At 33.8% G+C, this 24815-nt stretch overlaps 1 protein-coding gene across 5 annotated transcripts in view; it reads right to left on the reverse strand.

Moving 5' to 3' along the window:
- Window positions 1–24447, reverse strand: part of LOC124360335 (forkhead box protein D3-like) — a 52847-nt gene extending 28400 nt beyond the window's left edge. For 2 of the 5 annotated variants that reach the window (XM_046813876.1, XM_046813877.1), the window contains exons 1-2: window positions 22918–23225; window positions 2217–2304 (exon numbers count right to left, since the gene is read on the reverse strand). In XM_046813876.1, the coding sequence (XP_046669832.1) occupies window positions 2217–2304; window positions 22918–22944 (115 nt within the window). In that variant the 5' untranslated portion in view covers window positions 22945–23225. Of the gene's footprint in view, window positions 1–2216; window positions 2305–22917; window positions 23226–24408 lie in introns of those variants that run through there. The other 3 variants (XM_046813875.1, XM_046813874.1, XM_046813878.1) reach the window with 3 other exon arrangements.
- Window positions 24448–24815: the final 368 nt, after the last annotated feature.

Genomic DNA, 24815 nt, shown 5'->3' on the forward strand with positions numbered 1-24815 from the left:
CACTAGAAGAGTAAAACAATTATGAAGAAAAATGTGGATATTTTAAACGTTTTAACCATTTTTATCTGGCACTTACACTACTCTAACTCTAAACACGACACACACTGCGGTCAGCTTACCCTACGCAATCATATCTGTTAGATTTAACAAAATAAGAAAACCTAGGGTATTAAAATTAAAAGAAAATCATTTACACTGCATTTGCATCTTAAAAAACACTGACTATTTTACAACCAAGGTTAATTTTTTGTACCAAATATCTAGGGCTTTTGAAATATCTAATTATAAAAACGTCTACTTTGAAGTATACGTATGGATATAATAAAAACTAAGATCTTTGATCATGATCTTTTTAAAAATAAGTCTGAGCTTCCATACCCATCTTCACCAATAAAAATTAAATGATATGCAAAACTTACAATAAGATCAATTATAACAATATATTTGAAACATATTTGCAGAGACATTGAAAATATGTCTGTAGTTTTCCAAATCAGTGCACAAAACAAGATTATCAAACTACCTCTCAAAACCGTGATATAAAATATCGACCACAAATGAGCAAACAGAAGCAGGACGAAACTCTGAACAATGTAAAGCGAGATGTTACGATGTAACGTAACAACGCCTGCCTTATCATTCCCCACTTATCAGCCACTGGCGAGTATCGTGAAGCAGCACATGGAATCACTAGGCACTGTTTCGCGAGTTACTCATATTACTCTTTATTTACGAGTGTTCAACACTAACCCAACATTAGATCAATACGTACAACATATAATTATATTATTATTACACGTTGTGCGCATGTTTAAGTCAGAATCATTACAGGAAATATGGAGGAGCAGTTTAGATCTGATCAGGAACATCTCTACCAACGTGCATAAAATTATTGACGGTTCTCGATGAGCGTTTACAACACTCAGTAAAATAAGCAATAAACCACACTCGCAAGCTTCGCTAGTAGCCATGTCTCTCTATGTAGACATTGTTGATTTGTGTAACTCAAGAAACTAATTAAATTATTCCATTTCATTTGGTGTAACTTCTACACTAATTCAGTTGAATAATATGCAGAAAAAAGTATTGTATTGCAATTGAGTAGTAAATACTTGGAGAATTATAACGCAAGCATAAGTAAAAAAACTGCTTATTATTTCAAAGGTGATAAGATAATATGAAAAAAACTGAAATTAGGATTACCCAGGACAAAATGGTAGCCATATAACATTTCTGAACAGTACACACTTAAAAAAGTAATTTATGATATTGTGAGCAAAGGTTTGCACCACAAATTGATCTTTTAAAAATAAAAATGTTACTTACCTTGTGAGTAAACATGTTTTACTGACTATGACACAAACAATTTTAATTAGCTCTCAATGTCTAATTTTATTTTTTACTCCATCCTTTAATAAATCCCAGGTATATAATTAATTAAATTTACTTAAACTTTTCAAACGATTGCTCGTTCATCATCAATATATTTTAAATGATATGTAACATAAGCTTTCTTTACTTTAACCGTTTCTGTGGAATTTTCACAAGACTTGAGCACTAGCAGGGGAAGAACCACTGATAACATGAACAAGCAGTATCTATTTTATGTTGTATAGTGAATTATAAATATATATCGTTTAAGGATGAACGGTTACAAATGATGAAGCCGTCCTTGGATGTTTGACAACCTTGCATAATAAGGTGTGACATCATTGTTAACAATTTAAGCTATCAAAACACAACAACAAAGATTTTTTTAAACACAATATTGTATTTAAACAATAATCTTTAATACAACATAACATAACGGCGTTTGGATAGCTAGGTGAAATCACAATTATACACTTATAGTGCATGTGGTTTTAAAAATATGTTAGTATCACCAATTAGACAATTAATCGTATAATTAATAAAAATTATCCACAGAACACAGAACAATTAATCGGTAAGTTCCGTAAGTTTGAAACGAAAACTTAGTTAAGAAGCGAAGAAGTTAACAGGAGAAGTTGATAAAATACAGTATTATTGTTGACTTCAGGGAACACTGGAACACTGTAATCCAAGGTCCAAGGTTAAATGACGTCACAAGCTTCAGCGTGAATGTGTGAAGTTTATTGAAGTAATTACTCCAATATTTATTTATACGGGTAGACAGTATACATTATTATAGATGAGTATTTCAAGCATTCACTTAAAGGTTGTAGGTTTTGACTTACAGGGAGGGAGGCGAGGGGAGTAGTCCTTGCCCCTGATGACGGTGTCTTTCACTGGCAGAGCAGCTTCAGCCTCAGTCTCGCTCAGAGTCTGTAACCATACATGATCTCGTTATCTCTCAAACACATTGACAGAAACATCACAGTTAACAGTTAACATACATAGTTACACTTGAGTATCACGTTCTCTGATGCCAGTGCTGGTGACGGTGTCTTTCTTTCACTAGCAGAGCAGCTTCAGCCTCAGTCTCGCTCAGAGTCTATAACTGTACATGATCTCGTTATCTCTCAAACACATTGACAGAAACATCACAGTTAACAGTTAACATACATAGTTACACTTGAGTATCACGTTCTCTGATGCCAGTGCTGGTGACGGTGTCTTTCTTTCACTAGCAGAGCAGCTTCAGCCTCAGTCTCGCTCAGAGTCTATAACTGTACATGATCTCGTTATCTCTCAAACTCAATGACAGAAAAATCACAGTTAACATGAATTTTTACACTTGCGTATCACGTTATCTGCTGTCAGTGCTGACTACGGTGTCTATCTTTCACTGGCAGAGCGGCTTCAAGCTCAGTGCAGAGTCTATAACTGTACATGATCTCGTTATCTCTCAAACACATTGACAGAAAAAATCACAGTTAACATAAATTGTTACACTTGCGTATCACGTTATCTGCTGTCAGTGCTGACGACGGTGTCTATCTTTCACTGGCAGAGCGGCTTCAAGCTCAGTGCAGAGTCTATAACTGTACATGATCTCGTTATCTCTCAAACACATTGACAGAAAAAATCACAGTTAACATAAATTGTTACATTTGCGTATCACGTTATCTGCTGTCAGTGCTGACGACGGTGTCTATCTTTCACTGGCAGAGCGGCTTCAAGCTCAGTGCAGAGTCTATAACTGTACATGATCTCGTTATCTCTCAAACACATTGACAGAAACATCACAGTTAACATACATAGTTACACTTGCGTATCACGTTATCTGCTGTTCAGTGCTGACAACGGTGTCTTATCTTTCACTGGCAGAGCGGCTTCAAGCTCAGTGCAGAGTCTATAACTGTACATGATCTCGTTATCTCTCAAACACATTGACAGAAACATCACAGTTAACTTACATAGTTGCACTTGAGTATCACGTTCTCTGCTGGCAGTAGCGCCACCTACACCGATAAGCCACGACCGATTGTGCAGCGTGCCTGTGGCGTGGTTGGCACCTCGTAATCCACGGTGGCTGAGCCGTCCGTGCCTCTCGCACACGTTCCTCGATAAATTACCATTACACGATGTTACAGACCCCGTCTAATTTAACGGTTGGCTCACAATTGGCATAGTCCATTTGCACGCAATTGTCCGACAGTGTGTTGCAGAATTGCGGAGTGTAGTACCATTACGTGCTACAGAACGTGAATAAATATGCTTGCGTGGAGACTTTGATTGAAAGCAGTAAATGTTGGTCGAAGTAAGTAAAAATAGTATAGAAAACTATACCTACCCAGATATTACCTAAGGGAACTCTCGTGGTATTGGTGAATAATTAACAAGTTTTAATTGATTTCATCATAGAATTTGAATATTTATTTTTAATGAGAAGAGACTAGAGGTGTCAATAAATAGGTTTTATTAACATTAAAATAGTCTTATGATTAAACCAGTAATATGAAATGTATGAAAGTGTAGAGAGTCGTATTAATGAAATTTGACAAACCTACAATTTTACTAAACGATAGGATTATTGCGCGATGTAACATTGTGAGATGAAACATGACAAATAAATATACTTTTAACCATTTTGAAATAGTATTATCGATAGAACATAATAAAATATAATACGAGTTACATTTTACTTTAGTACAGTGAGTTACCACCTTAATATTGACCGATCCAAATGATGAGAAGTACATGGAGGACCTGTGTGACACTGTATAACATGTGTATATTGTAACTGTCCATATAAAGGTTAGCGGGGTTTTCTACAGGTAGCATGGGAAGAATGAAATAGCTAAGAAATATTCAATTTGAGTGTATAAGTACAACTGATCAATCGATTCCCGATCTGTACCGAAGTGGACGAACATATTATTATTTAATACACAGCTGAACGATGTAACTGATTGTCTGATAGAAATTATGTGGGATATTAGTACTCACCGGCGAAGTGAAATTTGAAATATTTACGGGTTAAGCAGCACAAAGAAAATGTAAAATTTGGTCTTTGCAAAAATGTCAAAAAACCCTGACAACAAAGTTATGCTTGGTAATTGAAAGCAATACATCTTTACTCTGTATGTGTATTTACATAACTAAGATAAGCCAATAGCAGCGGTTCTAAGTCCAACAGTTCATAAATAACCATTAGTTTTTAAAGAACTGAAAATGTTTTGAGGTTTACTTTTATTGGGTAATAACTAGCTTACAAATCGTCTGTTAATGTAAAGAGATAAAAGCATTACATTTTATTCACCTCACATATATATTTCCTTTGAAAAGATAATAATTAAGTGAAATAATGGAATAAATAACTATTTTATCCAGTAATCTTTCGCTACCGGTTAAACCAAATTTTTTTACGCAATTATTTATTGATTAAGAAACCTTAATAATAACCTTAGCATATTTATGCACTTTATGTTTTCCGCGAGAGGAGTGCACGTTATGGCACGGTTTACCTATTAAAGACCTATCAAACTTGTGTCTTTGAATGTCTGTCAGTTTGCGAGAGATAAACACTTAAAGCATACTCAGAACATAGCAACCACCACTGTCAGTTGAACTCATAACTTTTCTGTCATAAAGTTCCTGCCATGCTTTTAGCCTGGTTTATACCTTTATACCAGAAAAACTTTTGGCCTGGCCTTGTACACTTCTTCTTGATTAATTATATACAGCTGACACTAAATTTAGTTTTAACTTTTCCAACACATTCCAGCAGGGTGCTTGTACTCGGTAGTTAGTAGATGTCCGACGGCGATTGAAGAAATGTGTTGCCAACTGTAGTTGAACACATGTTAAAGTGTAATAATAATAATAATAATAATAATAATTCTTTTATTGCATTTTGGCAATAATACATTGCATTGCAAAAGTCAGGTTTAAGTATTTGTAAAAAACCCTACTATACACATTCATACTTACAATACTCATTCAAACATACATCTCTTGTCCTTTCACGCCAACATTCATTCAACATGAGACTCGGGGCTCTACTAATTAATTTTTATGTAAATTTTTGATTCTGTAAATTTTTATTCTAATTCTCCCAGCAGCCAGCCATGAACTCTTCGACAGAATAAAACGCATTCGACACCAGTAGGCGCTTCAGAAGAGCTTTAAAACTGGTTTAAATTATCCGATTGTATAAGACCCTCAGGGAGCCGATTGAGAATTTTGATTCCAGCCTGTGACGGCAAGCGTTCGAAAGCCACCGTCCTATGCTGTTCTGCACGGTAACTCTCCCTGCCTCTAGTTTCGTAAGAGTGAATGTCACTACCCCGAATAAGAACACATTTCGATCGACAATACAGGGTAGTTGAATATTATTTATAGGGTAAACCCCTAATAACTTACTTTCTTTTTGTGTCAGTCACGATTTTCACCGTAAAAACGATACTGTTTTATTTAAAATATAAGATGCGTATTGATTTATCAAACACACTGTAGTCTGAAATAAGAAGAAGAGTGGGGAATTAAGCTATATGTAATGCTGTATAGCAATCTAAAACGTAATATATACAATAGTAATATAACCGTACTCAATATTCTGGATGATTATAAATACAGTAAACGCATAGCTGGCAATGGGAGTGTTGACTTTTCCACAATAAAAGTTGAATACAAATTAAATATTGGCGGGAATTCTGAATTAAAAGCCGTTGTTGATGTAATGACCAAAATTTTAACAACATATCATGTACGGTAGATTATAAAGGCTTAGAGATAGGAATTACGTAAAAACCCTCTAGTTTGGTCAAAAAAACAATTGTAAATAATACCCTTAATACAATCCTTAATATTTTGCTCTCTATTTAACTTTGTTGAAAGGTTGAATCCCAGATTATAAGATTGGTTCAAAACGTACGTACTCTTTGTTCGTCACTGTTATATTTGATTGTTAAAATCAAGTTAATTTTCAATATCGAAACTTTTGAATCAACCAGTGTTGCATACAGTTTTGAACATTACTCTTCTCCAACAAAGCTCCCAGAACAATGTTGTCGATAGTTATCAAACAAAATGTTTCCTCATCAGGCCTCTGCCTCTCAATAATTCCAAACGTGCTGTTATAAATCCTTTTTAACGCACACATCATATATGGGAGATTCATCCCAAATAAGGATAATACCTGTCTAATACGTAACAAAATATACAGACCAATCACTTGATTCACTGCTGCTATTCAAGGACTTCGCCCTCACTTCAGATTGGAATCAAGCCGTGACCTTGGAGTCAACTTATAAAAAAAACTATATTAAATTTTGTTAAGATTGCTTATTGATACCAATGACCCACGATAGTTGCTGAGTATCGTATCGTGTAACTACGCCCCCTCGGGCCCAGTCGGGTTAGCTTGTCCACTGGTGTATGTCTGCCGGGTGCTCAGAGCACGTGTAGAGTGTATCGGTCGTGTTGTATGTGATTCTCACGAAGCAGACCGAGAGTAGTGCGTACACTGCGAAACACGAACGCTGGCTCTGCGGTTTATCAGCTGAGAGCAGCGGCTAGGCGCGCGACGGCCGACTTGACCTACGACAATGTCCCGCCGCGCCGTGTCGCGCCCAGTAGGGTCACCCGGTGTCACGGGGTAGCAGGCGCCCGGTGTCACGAGCCTCGCTCGGTAATTACAAGTTTATAGCTCATTTCGTTCTGAGGACAGACAGACAGACAGAACGTGTTTTACAACCCACCGGCAGAAAGAATAACAATTGTGCCAGCTTACTGGCGGATAGGCTTGTGGAGTGCTCAGCAAAATGTCCTTAATGGATATGCACCACCATAGAACTTATCGTATTTATCCAAAAAGTAGGGTTCACACAAAATGTAAAGTATTAACGGACAGTTAGGCTACATTTGTTTCTATTTTACGTATTAAAATACAAAAAGATTGTTCTCAGTTTGTTTACAATCTATTATTATTTTAGTTATCCATACAACAACGTAATAATGATCGCCAATACCAAATTGCATGGAGTGACATTCACAATTATCGAACTCGATGTTACCCATTTGGAAATGAAACTTGTTAAAACATGTAAAGTATACATGAAAAGCAAGGGTACGTGTGTTTCTGTAATACGTATTACAATACCATATGTTTGTCCTCAGTTTGTTTACAATCTATTATTACAGTTATTCATAAAACAACGTTAACATTTTCGCCAAATACTCAACCAAATTACATGGATTGACATTCACAATTATCGAACTCGATGTTACCCTAATTTAGAAATGAAAGCTTCATGCAAAATGTAACGTATACACGGACAGTTACGCTAAATGTGCTTCTGTATTACGTATTAAAATACCATATGATTGTCCTCAGTTTGTTTACAATCTATTATTATAGTTATCCATACAACAACGTAATAATGATCGCCAATACCAAATTGCATGGATTCACATTCACAATTATCGAACTCGTATGTTACCTAATTTAGAAATGAAGCTTCATGCAAAATGTAACGTATACGCGGACAGTTACGCTACATGTGCTTCTGTATTACGTATTAAAATACCATATGATTGTCCTCAGTTTGTTTACAATCTATTATTATAGTTAACCATAAAACAACGTAAAAATGTTCGCCAATACTCAACCAAATTGCATGGGATCACATTCACAATTATCGAACTTGTTACCTATTTAGAAATGAAGCTTCATGCAAAATGTAACGTATACACAGACATTCAGGCTACATGTGCTTCTGTATTACGTATTAAAATACCATATGATTGTCCTCAGTTTGTTTACAATCTATTATTATAGTTAACCATAAAACAACGTAAAAATGTTCGCCAATACTCAACTAAATTGCATGGAGTGGCATTCACAATTATCGAACTCGATTTTGCCTAATTTAGAAATGAAGCTTCATGCAAAATGTAACGTATACACGGACAGTTACGCTACATGTGCTTCTGTATTACGTATTAAATTCCATATGATTGTCCTCAGTTTGTTTACAATCTATTATTATGGTTATTCATAAAACAACAGTTCGCTAATACTCAGCCAAAATTGCATGGATTCACATTCACAATTATCGAACTGTTACCTATTTTTGAAATGAAGCTTCATGTCAAATGTAGCGTATACACAAACATTTAGGCTAAATGTGTTTCTATATCACGTTTAAAATACCATAAGATTATCCTCAGTGTGTTTAACAATTACTATGGCATTCCACGTAACAATTTTCGCCAAAACTCAACTAAATTGCATGGAGTGACATTCACAATTATCGATTTTGAAATGAAGCTTCATGCCAAATGTAGCGTATACACAGACATTTAGGCTAAATGTGTTTCTATATCACGTTTAAAATACCATAAGATTATCCTCAGTGTGTTTAACAACTATTATTATGGTTAACCATAAAACCACGTAACAATTTTCGCCAAAACTCAACTAAATTGCATGGAGTGACATTCACAATTATCTAACTTGATGTTGCCTGTTTAAAATGAAACTTCATACAAAATTTAAAAAGTCTATAGATAAATTTGCGCTCGAGATATCGTGCGGATACACAGAAAGACAGACAGACAACAGAAATGAAACTTTTCCCAAACAGCTCCTTGAGTAAGAAATAGGCTTCAATGACACTCAAACAATTAAAAGTACTACATCAAATGTATATGTGTGTGTGTGTGTGTGTGTGTGTGTAGTATAAAGAAATGCGTTCCTGCGAGATTTTTAGCAATGTTTTTTACGTTGTTCTATAAATGTTTAGTAGAGTCTTGTTTAATTGTTAGGTTTTTAAATTGATAAGTAAGTTGTTTTTAGTCTCATTTTCTTTATTTTTGCATAAACATTAAGTGTATAATTAACTAAATTAAATATAAATGAACTAAATGCATTCATTTAACTGTATTCTGGGAACAAAATCGATGATTCAGAGGAACATTAGGTGCACGTTGGCTCAGCTGGTGTCCGAATATTCGTGCGTAGGGGACCATCCTCCACTGAACAGAATATAATCTTGTTCAGACAAAATGTTACACATAAAATAATATGATCGTTTGAAGAATCCCACACAAAAGTTAAAATGTGTTAGTTTCGCTAGTTGTATGTACTAATCTTTGGTAATTTATTAATCATCATATTGCAAAGCTTTAAAGTGGCGACCGTGCATAAATTAAAATTTTCTGACTACATTGAAAGAAATATTATTTGATCGTCTTAGTTATGAAACTACTACATACAACTGGCTAATTTTATTCATTTTGAAAAAATAATCAATTGCACGGATTTGATCCTTGAGGTGTCACTAAAACTAACCAAGGGTCCTGCGTCAGAGGACACCGTCAGGACCGCGACACCTGCGTTGCTCAGCACGACTGACCACTCCTTATCACACACGATAGTGCTGAGGCGGGCGCTATACAGTAGTTATGATGATTATATATATTGTTGCATCTTAGACATGTTTAAAATTAGCATGGGCATTGTATTATTTTAGTATTTACTGAGAATTAATCCACTGTAAAGAATAAAACTTGTAATGTTCCTGCACCTCTATCTCGTATATACCCGGTAGGATATATGCGTTTGCTTGAGGAAGAATACGTTCACGTCTCTATCACGAGGAAATTGCAAATTGGGCTACTAAGTAGCTTATTATACTGTCCGATCCGAGAGGTCCAACATATCAGACAGCTTCACACTCTGCATTAAGAATTAAAATTTCTCGCAATTATGTTGGTCGTAAGTTTAACATCGTATCAAAAGGTAAATTTACCAGTGTAACGTTTACGGCTTATACTGCTTATACAAGTATCGGTACAAAAACACTAAAAACTTCTTCAAAGCAAGAAAATCCCCTTAGTTACTTCTGGTTTAATTAAATTCGCCCAAATTTTCTACTAAAAACTTAAGTTCTCGAAAAATTAACAATTTATATAGCTGAAGCTACTAAACATCAATTTGTATGTATAACATTCCAAGTTCGATTGAAGAATACGCGAGAACAAAATTAGTACAGTGACATATACGTTTTGGTAAATTGAAACGTATTTGTAAAATGCAAAACGCAATTAAAGACGTAAAAATGAAACAAATCAATAATTATTTAAATTTCAAAATAGTAGAGCTGATTTTTGGCGCGGGGATACCTACCTCCATGACAAAGTTCCTGAGCACTGTTAAAGTTCCTTCGTCCATGGCGAGTATTGTACGAGGTAACGTGTCCTGGAGACGGAGAACTGCACACTGACGGCAGGATCGCTCGCTTGCCGTGCGTCATACGGCTTATCGCATACGTACGTAGGGAGTGCGAGACTCCTGTACCTGTCTTATTGTGGGGTTGCTCTATAATGTAATGTAAAGCAGTAATTGCAGTGATTTCAGAGACTTTATATTCATGTTACTTGATCTTGGAAATAAAGTACAATACCAAATTTTGAACCATTTTAGGGTTGAAAATGAGAGATTAAAAAATATAAACTTTATTTATTGACATCAATGTTAAAGTTTTACCGCTATTCAATCTTGCTAAGCAAATGTTTACATAAGTTCTTGTCTCTTCAGTAGGGGTTTGATGGGGACAGATTTTTGACGTTATAGAACCTTATGGCTGAGAGCTTAATGATTTATAATATATAAGTATTATATGTGTTTATAAATAATGTTGTATATTATAAATATGTGTTTTTTCAGAATTGTGTTGGTAGGATGTTTTTATTTATATACTTTAGAGTCGTATATTTAGGTGGATTTTAAAGTACATATTATAATGTATTTTTGTGTAAACGAATCATTATTTATGTAATCAAGAATACAGCCACAATTCTTAATGAATCTTAATTCTAATGAATTAACGCAATTAATCAATGGAATTAACAGTTCTTTAAGTAAATATTACTGTCCAGTTTATTGGTGGGGTTAATCAGAATGAAGCCTGAAAGCCTACAGTTCTACAGAAGTACTCTAAACGCCTTAAGGTTAGAGGATCCTTCATCAAACCATGGACAAAGGTTAAGCAAGGGTAATTCATGAGCGGGGTTTAAGCCAGGAGGGCGAAGTCCCAGAATCAGTCTTTCCCAACACAATATACCAGGGCGTTCTAGTAATAATGATTTTAATCAAAATTGGTGAGGACTTTGTAATGGAATAAATACACATAATAGTTCTTCGGCTGCCTTTAACCTAGAGTACATCTAGGGCCAACAAAAGGGATCTAGAGAGCGTTTGGGAACTTTAAAACTTCAAAATTAGTTGGGTTGGACATTCTTCGTAACCAGTTTTAACCTAGTATAATATTAAACATACTTAGAGCCAATAAGGTGGTGTTAAAGACCATAGGCATTTGCAATACCTGTATTTCTTATTCACGAATGGATTTGATACAAAATAGATTCCAGATACATAAATATCCCACAGGCCGGGATATTGCTTCCACAATATCTAGATGTGCATCTTTCAGATAACAGGAGTTTCCAGATGTGAGATACTCTTAGGTTATAGAAGATCATAGAGGTGTGTATTTCCAGAAGACAGAGGAAGAAAAGCTTTCATAGGTCGGTGGTCCCCATTAGGCAGTTCTGTAAGCTGTAACCTCTTAAATATCTAATTTCAGGAGTAAAAAGGCTTATAAAACTAAAAGTTTTTGGTGGGCGTTTGCATTTCAAAAACTCCACAACTAGGAGCTCGCCACCAGAAGCCGCATCATTTTAGAGAATGCATACCTCTAGAGGCTGAACATTTCCTAACGGTTCTCAGGTTTCTGTAGGGTACAAATTTTAAAAATTTATGCAAATTATGTACTAATTATTGGTTAAGTTTCAACTTGAAGTTCCACTGGTGCTGGGCTTGCAGAATTTTATTCGTACAATTAATAGAAATTAAAATATGAATTAAAATGGTACAAATTCTAATATATGGGTACAAATAGATAATATAGATTATTAGAAAGAACAGACTTTGTTTAGCTTACTGTGGAAATTACTTGTCATTATGATGATCAATTTTTTGTTTTCTGCCAAAAGGAAGCAATGTAGGCAAGGAAGTAGGTAAATATATATATATATATATATATATATATATATATATATATATATATGTACGTTTTATAAATATAAAAAGTTAACAAGCGACCACGTAACATGAGCTTGGATTTAGGTACTATCTCGAGGGCTGTTTTACTTTTTTTGTCAGAAGTGTGGGCCACCGGGGCATTTCCGATCGGTACTTTCCCGACATCAGATAATGTACCATATCGTCCAACGTGACCTTACGTCGGAAAAGTTGGACCATGTGAGACGTGATTTGAGGTCTGTTAGGGATAGAGTGGCCTCCTTCTCACCGACATCACTTCCTTTGAAAGGCAGAAAACAAGAATCGATCATCATAATTTCATGTAATTTTCACAGAAGTCAAACAAAGTCTGTTCTTTCTAATACTGCAGTTTTCTTAAAGGTTCCCAATAAGAAAAACTCTTCCAAAATAGTAGCCTCCGGCAATAAACAATAATGTGATAGCAACGATATGTAACTAATGTATAAGTTTTAACTCGGCATCTTTTACCTAGCCTCTACATTATCCACGTCGTGCTATACTGCCGATTCAAGTGCGTCTCACTTCGGGGTAGCGACGTACACCAATACGGAACTAGAGGCCGGGACAATTTTCGTATGGCACAGCACAGAACTACTGTTTTTGAACGCTTGCCATCTCAGGTTGGTGTAAGGCTAATCAATAGGCTCCCTGAAGAGATCAAACGCGTCAATAACAAAAACAATTTAAATCTCGATTAAAACACTTCTTAGTGTCTAAGGCATTTTACTCAGTTGACGAGTTTGCGATGGGTCGCTGGGATAGTCTTCACTAACATTAAAAAAAATTCTAACTCCCTTTCTGATATCCAAGAAAATTTGGCTACTATCGAGGAAACGGCGACAGGTGTGGGACATACCCAAAAATTAATTTTAATTTTATACTTACTTATCTATTATTTTTACTTAGAATTAAAATTGTGTTAGTTATTAGATTAGAACTTTTATTTCTATATTACGCTTGCAATACCATTATTGCTAATTATTTCCTGCAATAAAGAATATTATTAATATCTTACTTATGTAGGTTAGCGCGCGCGCGCACACACGCGCACACACACACACACACACACACACACACGCACGCACGCACGCACGCACGCACGCACACGCACAACATTTATATAATTATATATAATTTGTATAAATGGCAATAGCCTGATTTTATTTTCAATAAATATTGAACCGCAAAATATACTCGCTCCGCTGGGACTCGAAGCCGGGTCTCTCACTTGCCGGGAGAGCATGTTACTACTACAGCACAAGGCCCTTACTAATTTTCGCATTATGATATAAATACGAAAGTGAGTGTGTTGTTTATTACGCTTTCACACGCAAACTATTCAACCGATCGTTTAACAAAAACTGATACAACGGGGTAGGCACCGACTGTTTAATTTATCGGAAAAAATACAGTTGGCTGCGTCGTCAGGCTCGTGCCTAATGCAGTATGCCTAATGAGGAGTCCGCCACTTTTGACATTGGCGTCATAAATATAATGCACTCGAACCAGAAGAGGTTTTCATAAACTTGCAAAGCTTGTGGAATTGCATGCGAAGCTGCGGGTAACTGTAAATATATTTTCTTTACAGGGCAAACTCAACTTATGGCACTGGAAATACCTTAGACTAAAAGTGATTTCAAATTCATGATGTTTTAATTCATTAATTGTTTTTTAATAATTACTTTTTTCGTAAATATTTTTCATAAAGTAAATGGATAAAAACATCTTTGAACCTACATGAGGGAAGAAACGTATTTCTGTAGTGCTAGTCAAATACGATGTATGTGTAGTTACAACTATTCTGTAGCAGTCTTAGTTTGCACTTATTTTTATTAACGTATACTGTACATATATTTCTAAATTTATTTAGTTGTTTAGTGTAATGTGTTTCTTTTTTATCTTTCTTTCTGTCTTTTTTATATATTATGTAGTAAGCGCACAGTTTTTTTTAATGGAACTCAGAGCCCCGCACAGGATTCGTCCCATGTGGCTCTTTATTAATTTTGTAATGTGTGATTGATTGACAAATAAAGTCTCTGATTCTGATTCTGAAATTATGAGAAATTCACGTTTTTGACCTAAGTAGGTTTCACAGACATTAGCCTACATGTATATATATATATATATATATATATATATATATATATATATATATATATATATATATAATGCATGATCCTACACGCGAAAATCCTGAAATAAGAGCTAATAAACATAATATTAACTGTTAAATCTCATTTCCATTGACACTGAATTGAAAGTATCATTTCTGTGGCTAATTCTGTTTGAAAAAACTCATATTGCTTCATCATATTACACCACATTATAGTATACATATTACACCACAAATGCCTTGACTAAAAAGACTTCGCCCTTCTATTTTCGCCATTGAAAATTTTACCCGAAGCCGCAGGTAACTGCCAGTTATTATTGTAAAAGTTTCAGATCATATTTATACTTATGCAGGTTAGCAAGTCAATGTCATATTGTTGAACTTATTAGAATTAAATACGCTGTAACTTTCGTTCCTGAAGGTTACAAATTCCACAACTTTGATCTTAATTGATACTATGTATTCAGTAATAATTAGTACCGTACTAATAAATTAAAAAATTTAGTATAAGTTTCAACTCTGTTTTGTATAGGCTAGAAAGTCGATAGCGCTTTGCTGACTTCTTAGAACTAAATATGCCATAATTTGTTCCGGAAGGGTAGCCTACAAATTCAAAAACTTTGCCATAATTAGCTACTAATTATTCTATACATGGCAAATCGAAATTACCCAGCGGCAGGACTAGCAACATGCATCTATTTTAGAACAAGCATGCCCTAATAAAGTAAGCCCTATTCGTTGTTGCAGGCTACTCAATAGAATAAAACAATCTTCCCGAATAGGTTTTATATATTTTAGTTAACTCATCATCCACTACATTTTCCAGGGGATATTATGAACATGGCATTGTAGCCTCCAAGTTCCAGTAGTTTGAATATAATTAACAGTTTAGAAAGCTCAAACCAAGTAGCCTCACCTATCCCGACTTGAGTCACAATAAATTTAGTACGATTGTTTTACAAGTTGGTTAGTTAGAGTAGCATTTATGCAACACGTAATGTCATAACAAGCCAATCAAACTTGCCATTTCCTGTCAGTTTATTACGCCCCCAGTAGTTTGAATTACTGGTACTTCGCCTCGAGTCCAGAAGCGGTGATATAACCGGAGTGTAATCACTCCACCCACAACATACTACTGAGTTATAGTCCAGGGGCAGAGTGCCATGTGCATTGTGTAAGTACCGTTTCGTCGTTTGCAATCTACAGCCAATTTACCATAACAAAGAACTTAATCAACAACCGCTATAATTTTGGTTCAGGCCTAAATGGAGACTTTCAAAGCGGTTATAAGTTTGAAAGTAAATATGTTTTAACTTGCAGTACTTAATGCAATGTTCAAATATGAAAATAAATGTTAAACCGGCGCCTTTCGTTTCTGTAAGTGCCACTGAAAAAGGCACTTTATCCAGTTGCCCGATGGTCATGTAACCATTATTTATGCGTATGGCGGTGGTTTTAAGTGTTAATAAATATTAAAAAAATATAATCTAGAAAAAAATATCGTTAATTTTAACCCTTTTTATACCCTACCGTTTCGATCTCTTCCAATAGGCTACTAGCGTGGCTGACAGTCAATTTCTTCTACAGACAGACGTTCCTCTATCGATTTTAAGGAAACCTAAGTTGTGTGATTGTAGAATGTAAATTGTCTTTTGGCTCCTAGGTGATTCGTGCTGTTTGGTTTGACTGCGGGTTTGGAGCAGGTGATCAAAATGTTATTGGCTGAGCGTTAGCGAAGCCTATCAGTCGAGGAGTTGCAAAAGATTCTTTTCTGTCTGTCTGTCCGCACGATATCTCGAAAACGAACTGACCTATATACTGGAAATTGTTCACGAATCTTAATTTCTATATCACTAAGCTCGATGATGGTGCATGTCATTCCATGGAATTTGGCTGAGCGTTAGGCAATATCCATAATGACGACGGGAAAATATCAGTACAGTATAAAGGAATTTGTTAACAAATTCACTCATAAGACATTTTAACACGTGATATATTAACACGTATAGCCGAGTTTAAGTGATGTATGTAACAATCCAAACACACATTATTTCATGGTGACTTGGTGTGTAGACTTGATTACTAATATAATACCCAATTAATGAAACACATATGAAAATATCATGTGGAAAGATATCTCGAGAAATGTTTCTTCTGTAAACTTAATTTTTGCACAAAAATTCATTTTTATGCAGATAATAATGAGTGCTACAATAGTGCATGTCCGATTGTGCGTGGTTGACCAAACCGAGAGATATAAAAAATGGTTTCCGTAGGATTGTTTGTCGTTCTATCTATAAAAATATGTAATAAGCTAAACACTTGAAATTTTGAATTGAACGTCACCGAAGTCTGTTGTGCCATAAATGGTGTGACTTAGTCCTACCTAGCTTTGTTGAAAAAATAGTTATATTCATATTCATTCTCAATATCTAAAAGGTTTATATTTTTTTTAATATATAGTTTTTAAAACACCTCATTGAATTTGGTAATTCAGTGTCTTAAAATACCAGTAAATGCAGGTTTTATCAATTAGCAGAAACGAGAAACTCATAAGAATTGCCTTCAGTATTAGAACCAATACTCCTGCCTACTGTAATGTTTTTAAGGCGTGGCAATCAATTTTGGGTTTAAAATGTGCATTTTATGTTAAAACTAATAGCTCTTTAAGATAACTTCCCTGAATCTAAAAAGAAAGTATATAACATTCTTTGATTACTCGACGTGAAATTACAGACATTTAAAGTAAGGACATAAGGCGTGACTTTTATTATTATTCATGACTTAAGGAAACTATATTTTGTAATTAAATATAATTTACAAACTTACATGTCATAACAAATTGTTTAAGGAAACTAATTAAAAAAAATAAAGTAAAATAAAATAAAATAAAAACGTGTCACCCCCTGATGATATAACTGAAAATTATGGTGATAGTAAATGCTGAAAATGTTAACTTCAGCAGTTTTTATTTGGGCCTGATTTAAAAATACTTTATGTATTTTCAATACTAATTTCACGTGAAGTAACCACATTATTAATAGAAGTTGTTCTAAACAGCTATGAATTTAACATAAAATACTATTCCCCAAACTCAGAATCAATTACAATACCATAAAATTTGTTGTAGTTTACTTTTAACAGTAGTATTTTGAATAATTAATTTCATCATTCAATTATAATTACATTTTTGTGAAACGAATTATGATAAACATATATATTATAAACATTCTCTTGTAAATTATTGTATATATATATATATATATATATATATATATATATATATATATTATACAGAACCTATCTAAGTTGTTATGTATTTTATATTTGTTATTTCTTGAATATTGAATGTTTGCCTAGTTCATTTATTTGTGAAATGCTTCCCGTCGGATGAATAAATCATACTGTTAATGTAAACTACGTGGCGTGTACTTACGAGTGCATTTATAGAATATTTGTAGTTAAGAACTTTTAAATAAATAAAGTATTTCATACTTTTTAGAGAAATTCAGAAAACAGTCATTGGAAAAAATGAGACAAAAACGTAGTACCGAATAAGACGAAATCGTATTACTCATTGCCAATAACTTCCACATTTGGTATTTTTAACAGGAAATAGGCTACTGGATAGTTAGATAATAGTTAATATTAACTTGCTTGTACTTGAACAAACAATATTAGTTAAGAAGTCTGCACATGGTTATAGGCTACGTCCGATTATCAAAAACATAGCCTGTTAACATAGAACATGTTTACACCACTTCCAATATTTTTACGACAAATGTTGGTTACAACAAAAGTTAATTTGTCCGTTTCTGAATTGTGGCCAAATCTGACTAGTGTACAGAAGTTTTTGGAGGTTAAACAAATTTGTTTTCAATAAATCTGAAATGATTAATAGAAACATTTCGTAGGAAATTGTATTTAAAACGATACTTTACGTAAGGAAATCGAAAAAAACTAGGCTTATTCATTAGCTAGTACAATCTCCAGTTTTGGGAGAAAAAAAGCTTATTCCTCAAATCCTCCATAACAGGTGGAGTTGCTGTAAAAACCAAACTATAATGTTGTCTTTAAAGTTTCATATTCTACCGTTACAAATCGACGGTCTAATCTAATTATTAGCTATTATTTCAAACCGTGTGCAATATGTAGGCTATACCATATAATATTAAGAGACTAATAAATTTAAAATAACTATTTTGTTAAGCGTACATAGTGGAATATTAATTTTAAACTATGAATAGCGTATTTTTTGAAAATGAAATCAAAGATTAAATATTGTTTGTTAAATACAAATAAAATGTTTTCTTATCAAACGGTCGTAAAAAAATAATTTTAACATTTTGTGAGACATTTACACTTTTTTCAATCCAGTATTTTGTTTAGGTACAGTAAATATTTAACAATATATTTAAGTACTGATTTACTGAATCATATTTTTGCTCTAGCCGTACTCTATAAGATTTAAGTAAGTACAATTTATTATTGAACTATGGAATGTCTAAATTCCTTTCTTAAAACAAGTACACTTCTTAATTTATCATTAGAAACATATTATTATATATATTACAGGAAAATAATGGTATATCATAATATTTTGAATTTATAAATACTGAATGAAAGATAAATATTGTTTTATAGCTGAACAAAAGCAATGAAATACTACTACATTTATTTTTCTGATTACATAATATGATATAGAATTTAAAAATTAAAGTTTTAAGTAATCAAGAAGTAGTACAATAAAGTTGTCAAGCCAGGAAATAATTATATTAAGATATTTTCTATGACGGGCAGCATAACCCATACATTCCATCTAAACATGTTGAGTGTACAAATGTTCATTTCCTCGGAAATCACATACACCTATTAATATTTTATACAGCTTCGTATCCTGTAATGCTAAAAACACCAGATTGTAGTTGGTGTATACTTCTATAGCGTATTTAGTAAAATAAAACATTTGCGTTTATTCAATAGGTACGCAACAACATTTTCCAAAAATTAAACTGAGTACACTTTTTCTGTACACATTTTTCAGGAGAAGGGCCTGTAAATGATGCACAGTAGGCTACGTCTTATATTTGAGTTTAAATTTTACTTTGATCGAACATAGACTAAGATCCCGTGTTATAGCATGCCCTATAGGTAATGAAGTGAAAATATTTGAAAGAGAGAGTTATATTTGGTAAACAATTGTATTTAATAAAGAAACTTTTTGAATTATAGATGTGTCATTCCGGTTGGCTATATAAGAGTAGATGGGAGGCTAGCGCGCGCTGTGCCGTAGTGTACGATACTCAGCTCCCGGCAGTAGACAAAACTTCCACACAACGACCGATCTCCATATTTTTACTGTAATTCTTATCGTCTTTGGACACATCTTCCTAATGTATAATAACAATAATGTAAATGTAAATTTCTTCAAGTTAAAAGTGAGGAGAGAAATCATTGAAATTAAATCACTATAATAGAATGACCACACAAATTGCCAATGTAACTATGTAGTAACTAAAAACGACAAAATTTACAGGAACGTTTAAACGGAGTGCTTCACCTAATTTTCAGTGACATTTTAAAATATGAACTTTCCAATGTGGCGACCAACTTCAATATTTCTCATGGAACCCCGTAAGTATATATAGTAAAACGAATGAAGTTGTTAAGTAGAATATTTAGTATCGTGTTCAGGTTCAATAACAAACTCTTGTAGTGTAATTAACAAATTGCCAACATGCATATAAAACTTAATACAACAACAATAATAACTAGCATAGCCAACCAAGTGATGTTGTATGGGGACGGCATTAGACTATATTAAAAAATCATTGCAGATATAGCAATACAACTTTAAATATTAATATGCACTATTATGTAAATATATATTTTCTTCTTATCACGGGATGGAACTCAAGAAAATGTTAGATAGAGGCCTAATAGATGGCGCAAACCGGACCCGAAGCGGTTCAATCCATACAAAATGGAACATATTTGATTCCAATAAAAGATAAGTGATGTGTTCCATTAAAAACTTCATGTAAATTAGTCGTGTTTGAGATGCCAACTGTGGTGCAGTTAAAATGGACAGTCTGTAGGCCAACAGTAAACTATAACTTCTGATTCGGTAATAATCGGCTGAAACACAATAAGCATCTTCGAGTAATAAGTCGAAGAGCCGAAAGCCAATTTCCACACACATCCGGGTTTCCTCGAAATTGATTGAGAGTTTTCTCTTATGAAAGAAATGTTAGATCGTCAGTCGTCCTAGTTTTTGTGAACGTCGAATGCAACAAAAGGGGTTGAAAATATCAAGTAATAATATGTTTCTCAGAACTAGTTTTTCTTATCTGAATACTCTTAAGGCAGACCATTAAACACACAATTAATAGGCTACTTTCATACCTGTCCGACAACTATATAGATAAAGAAACTGAAAGTCGTAACTTTCCGACAAAAGGTTGATCTTCTTGTGGTTAGCTGCCGCTTATTTAATTCTTATTTACGTTAGTTAGACTAATGAAACTGAGAAAGAATGATCTTAGAAAATAATATTGATTGATATTCTCAACCTTTCCGATTCCTTCAATTCGACTTCCATCAAACCTAGCGCGGCTGGCGATTGTTCTTGTTCTGAGGTAAATTCTTTTATCGATTTTACGAAATAACAGGCTTTGTGCTTAGATTGGTTCTGCGATTGTAGAACAGCCATAAAATATCGTGACCATTCATACGATCCTATTCTAGATCCACAATCTGAAATAAATATAGTTTTTGATTTGATTGTAAGACGTTGGATTTTGGAAACAATTTTACAATTCCATTGAAAACTTTCATGTTTAGCTACATAGGGCGAAAATTTAAGGGTATCAGTTTGTACTTTTAACAGACGACTATTAGTATCTCTTGACCTCTCAATTAATCAAAAAAACTGTGCATGTATAAAAATACAGATAAGTGAGTACCTATTTGTAAATAAATAGAATTAATGTACCTTTAAGTTTTTAATAATAATTAATAACAACAACGACAACAACAATAATAATTCTGTAATAATAATAAGAGATAGACTAATAATAATATTTCGAAGAAATCTTAGGCTTTAAAAAACATAACAGTTTTTATTATTTTTATTTTGAAATTTCTTTTTTAACCAATAATTACCAGAAAATAGGCAAGGAAAAATTATTGAAAAAATTTTTTTTTGTAAAAATACAACTTTCGAGACATTGCACTCTGATTATTTGGTGTAAATTTCCGAGTAGTATATAAATGATATATAGTGCGCCTGATAACTGCAATCCGAGAGTAACAATTTAGCATTCGACGTTTGCGGGCGGCGAATGCTGCTTTTAATGTTATAAGCTATGTATAATAATAAAACCCACTCCTACCAGCCAGTTGTTCGTTTAGTGAAATTGTTTAAGTAAAATGCTCGAGCGATTTGGTTGTCTCCACATCTGAGGTGTTTACATGTTTATGGTGGCTCGCAACAAGCACATTAATGTTACTTACCACATGGTGTTGAGGTAAGTGTTAAAGTAAGCAATGCCATTCCGAGCCCAATCATAATAAAAATATTGTATAAAACCGATAGTTGCACTAACAGTTTATTCGGAAAGTAGTTAGTCTACAGCAATGAGTTTGACGGAATTTCAGCTAATATTAGCTATATTAACGAAGGAAAGGTTTAATTTAATGGAGATCCTAATCCTATAGTAATTTTACATTAAATTCACAACTCATTAGCTGTAGTTAAAAGTAGACTCTTAGTCTACACTGGTAATTTAGTCGTGTAAATCTTGACGTGTGTTTTAAAGATGCAATAATTACAAATCCGAATCTCATATACATACTTTTTAAGTTTAAATTTTAACCTGCAGCATCCTATGTGCACAACATGTTTGTTTTGTTGACGTTCTTTAGTATATTACTATTTTTTTTATGAACACAATGTGTAATTAAAGTTATATATGTTGCGTTTCTTTTCTAGATACAATGTTGTTCAACAGTAGTTGTCCAAACAACCATTCCAATAACCACAAAGACAACGAAAATCAACAAAATGTAAGTTTTCCTTACAATACATTTTCTTACAAAATTATGACAGCACATTTAAATAGTTTAACCGCGATCAATCAAAATATGAAAGTGCAAATTTAAAAATATTAACTTTTTGCTGAATAAACAAAATTAGAAAATCTACAAATAAAAGCAACAATAAAAAAAAAATAGTGTTGACATAATACTATTTAGGTAGTTTAAAGCTCTAATAAACAATAAAACATTGAGTCAGACTCCACCAACTTACCGAATTCTGCATGAGATGAGAGACCATCACCCTTCCGATCTGAAACTGCTGAACCTCGGCAAAAATGTCACTAACTCTGCAGTCTGACTATTGACACTCACACTTCAGCACAAGTCCTCGACATATCTGCAGAAGCTGTAAAATATAGTCCAACACATTTTCTACCGCGCAGATATCCTCGTCACGCGTAACTTATGCTATAAAGCTATAAACAATATAATAAAATTATTTTTACAAAAATGTCGATCCTGTTCTTATATCCGTGATAGAGGAACATTTGCTGATGGAAGTAGTAAGAGTAAATATTGTGTTGTGACAGTGGACAACTAGCAGGCTTGCTGTAGACTGATAGCGGCTACAATACTGCTGAAGCGGCGACTCAGCACTCTTGTGTTATGTAACAGTGTAGATTAGGCCAGCAGTTGACAGTACCTAAGTAGGCTACGGCTACGGTGTCACGTGCACCATGCGTATCACTATCATACACGATTGTCGTTGTGGAGAGATAACCATTGTTAACAACTTAATTTTGTTACAGCGAATGTAACAAAAATTTATTGATCTGGTTTACCAACACAACGAATCTAGTAATATATTTTTATTTGTGGTATGATAGCCTTTTTTAAAGGGATGTCAACAAGCTATCAGGAATGATAAAAACTAGATTTAAGTTAAAATTGTGTAACAATTATTACTTTTAATACACTCTGGATATTTTCAACATTTTGAAGCAACGCTATAAAAATATCGTAATAAATTATTAGATGTCTGACGTATTAATAAAATATTACCGGTACTATTGAACTTGGTTATTATAAGTATAAAGACAGATTAGGCGATTAGTCTACTGTGAAAGTGTAGAATATTTAGGCGCAGTGTCCTTAAAAATGCTTAGCGTTATGGTTATAATATTAAGTTAAAAATCGCTTTAAGTGTATCTGCTACGATTGCTGTGAATTGTATTAAGACCACATAAGTTACTTCGATTTACATTGTCTGTGATCAAGTGTTGAATGTAGAGTAATTAAGTGAACAATGTCTTTATTAAAGAGGCGGAGTTAGGGCTATCAAGCCCTCTTTACCACTAAACTTGATATTGTATACAGTAATTAACAATAGTTTGGTACAATTGCGGTAAATTATTAACTTATGCTTTAAATAAAAAAATGCTAATATGTTTTAATAATCGTGCGTAATGCTTATCGCATTTTTAAACGTCAGACAATGTTAAGAATGAGTCTATTGGTCATTCAGTCGCTATTTACCTTACACGATATCATCGTTTAAACCGTCGGAATGGTTACGAAAATAATATTTAAAGTTAGAGAAACCGATAAAAAGACAGATTTATCGTGATGATTGTTGACGAGCGCTGCGCGGCAGAGTGTTGAGTAAATAACGTCACGGGCTACTATACACAGATAACTTTGTATACAAACACTAGGCCACAAATTAAGTGTACTTTGAAAAACACACTGTTAACACACTCACAGATGTCAAAATATACAGCACATAATCGGTGCGGCTTCTGTAAACACAGTGAGGGCTGTGGGCAGAGGCTCCATGTTCGCTGGTCAGCGCATGCGCTCTGGGGAGCCACGCCCCCTGTCGTCCATTGGTCCGTGTCCACAGTAAGCCTCCGCCATTGGACAACATATTTATTTCCGTGGTAAATTTTCCCTTTTAACGAGGCATAACGAGGTCTTGCCTTTTTTGACCACAGTAATGTCCTTGACTAGAATATGATTTCTGCTGGTACAAGATGTATTGTTATATGACGATTTTTAAATAACTAGCAACATACCTGATTAAAAAAATATCTTTCAAGCGTTAAGCGTCATCAAAAAATAAATCCAATAAGACATCCAAATTTAATTAATAATACAAGTTTAAACAAT

The sequence above is a fragment of the Homalodisca vitripennis genome, chromosome 4 (assembly GCF_021130785.1).
Source record: "Homalodisca vitripennis isolate AUS2020 chromosome 4, UT_GWSS_2.1, whole genome shotgun sequence".
NCBI lineage: Eukaryota > Metazoa > Arthropoda > Insecta > Hemiptera > Cicadellidae > Homalodisca > Homalodisca vitripennis.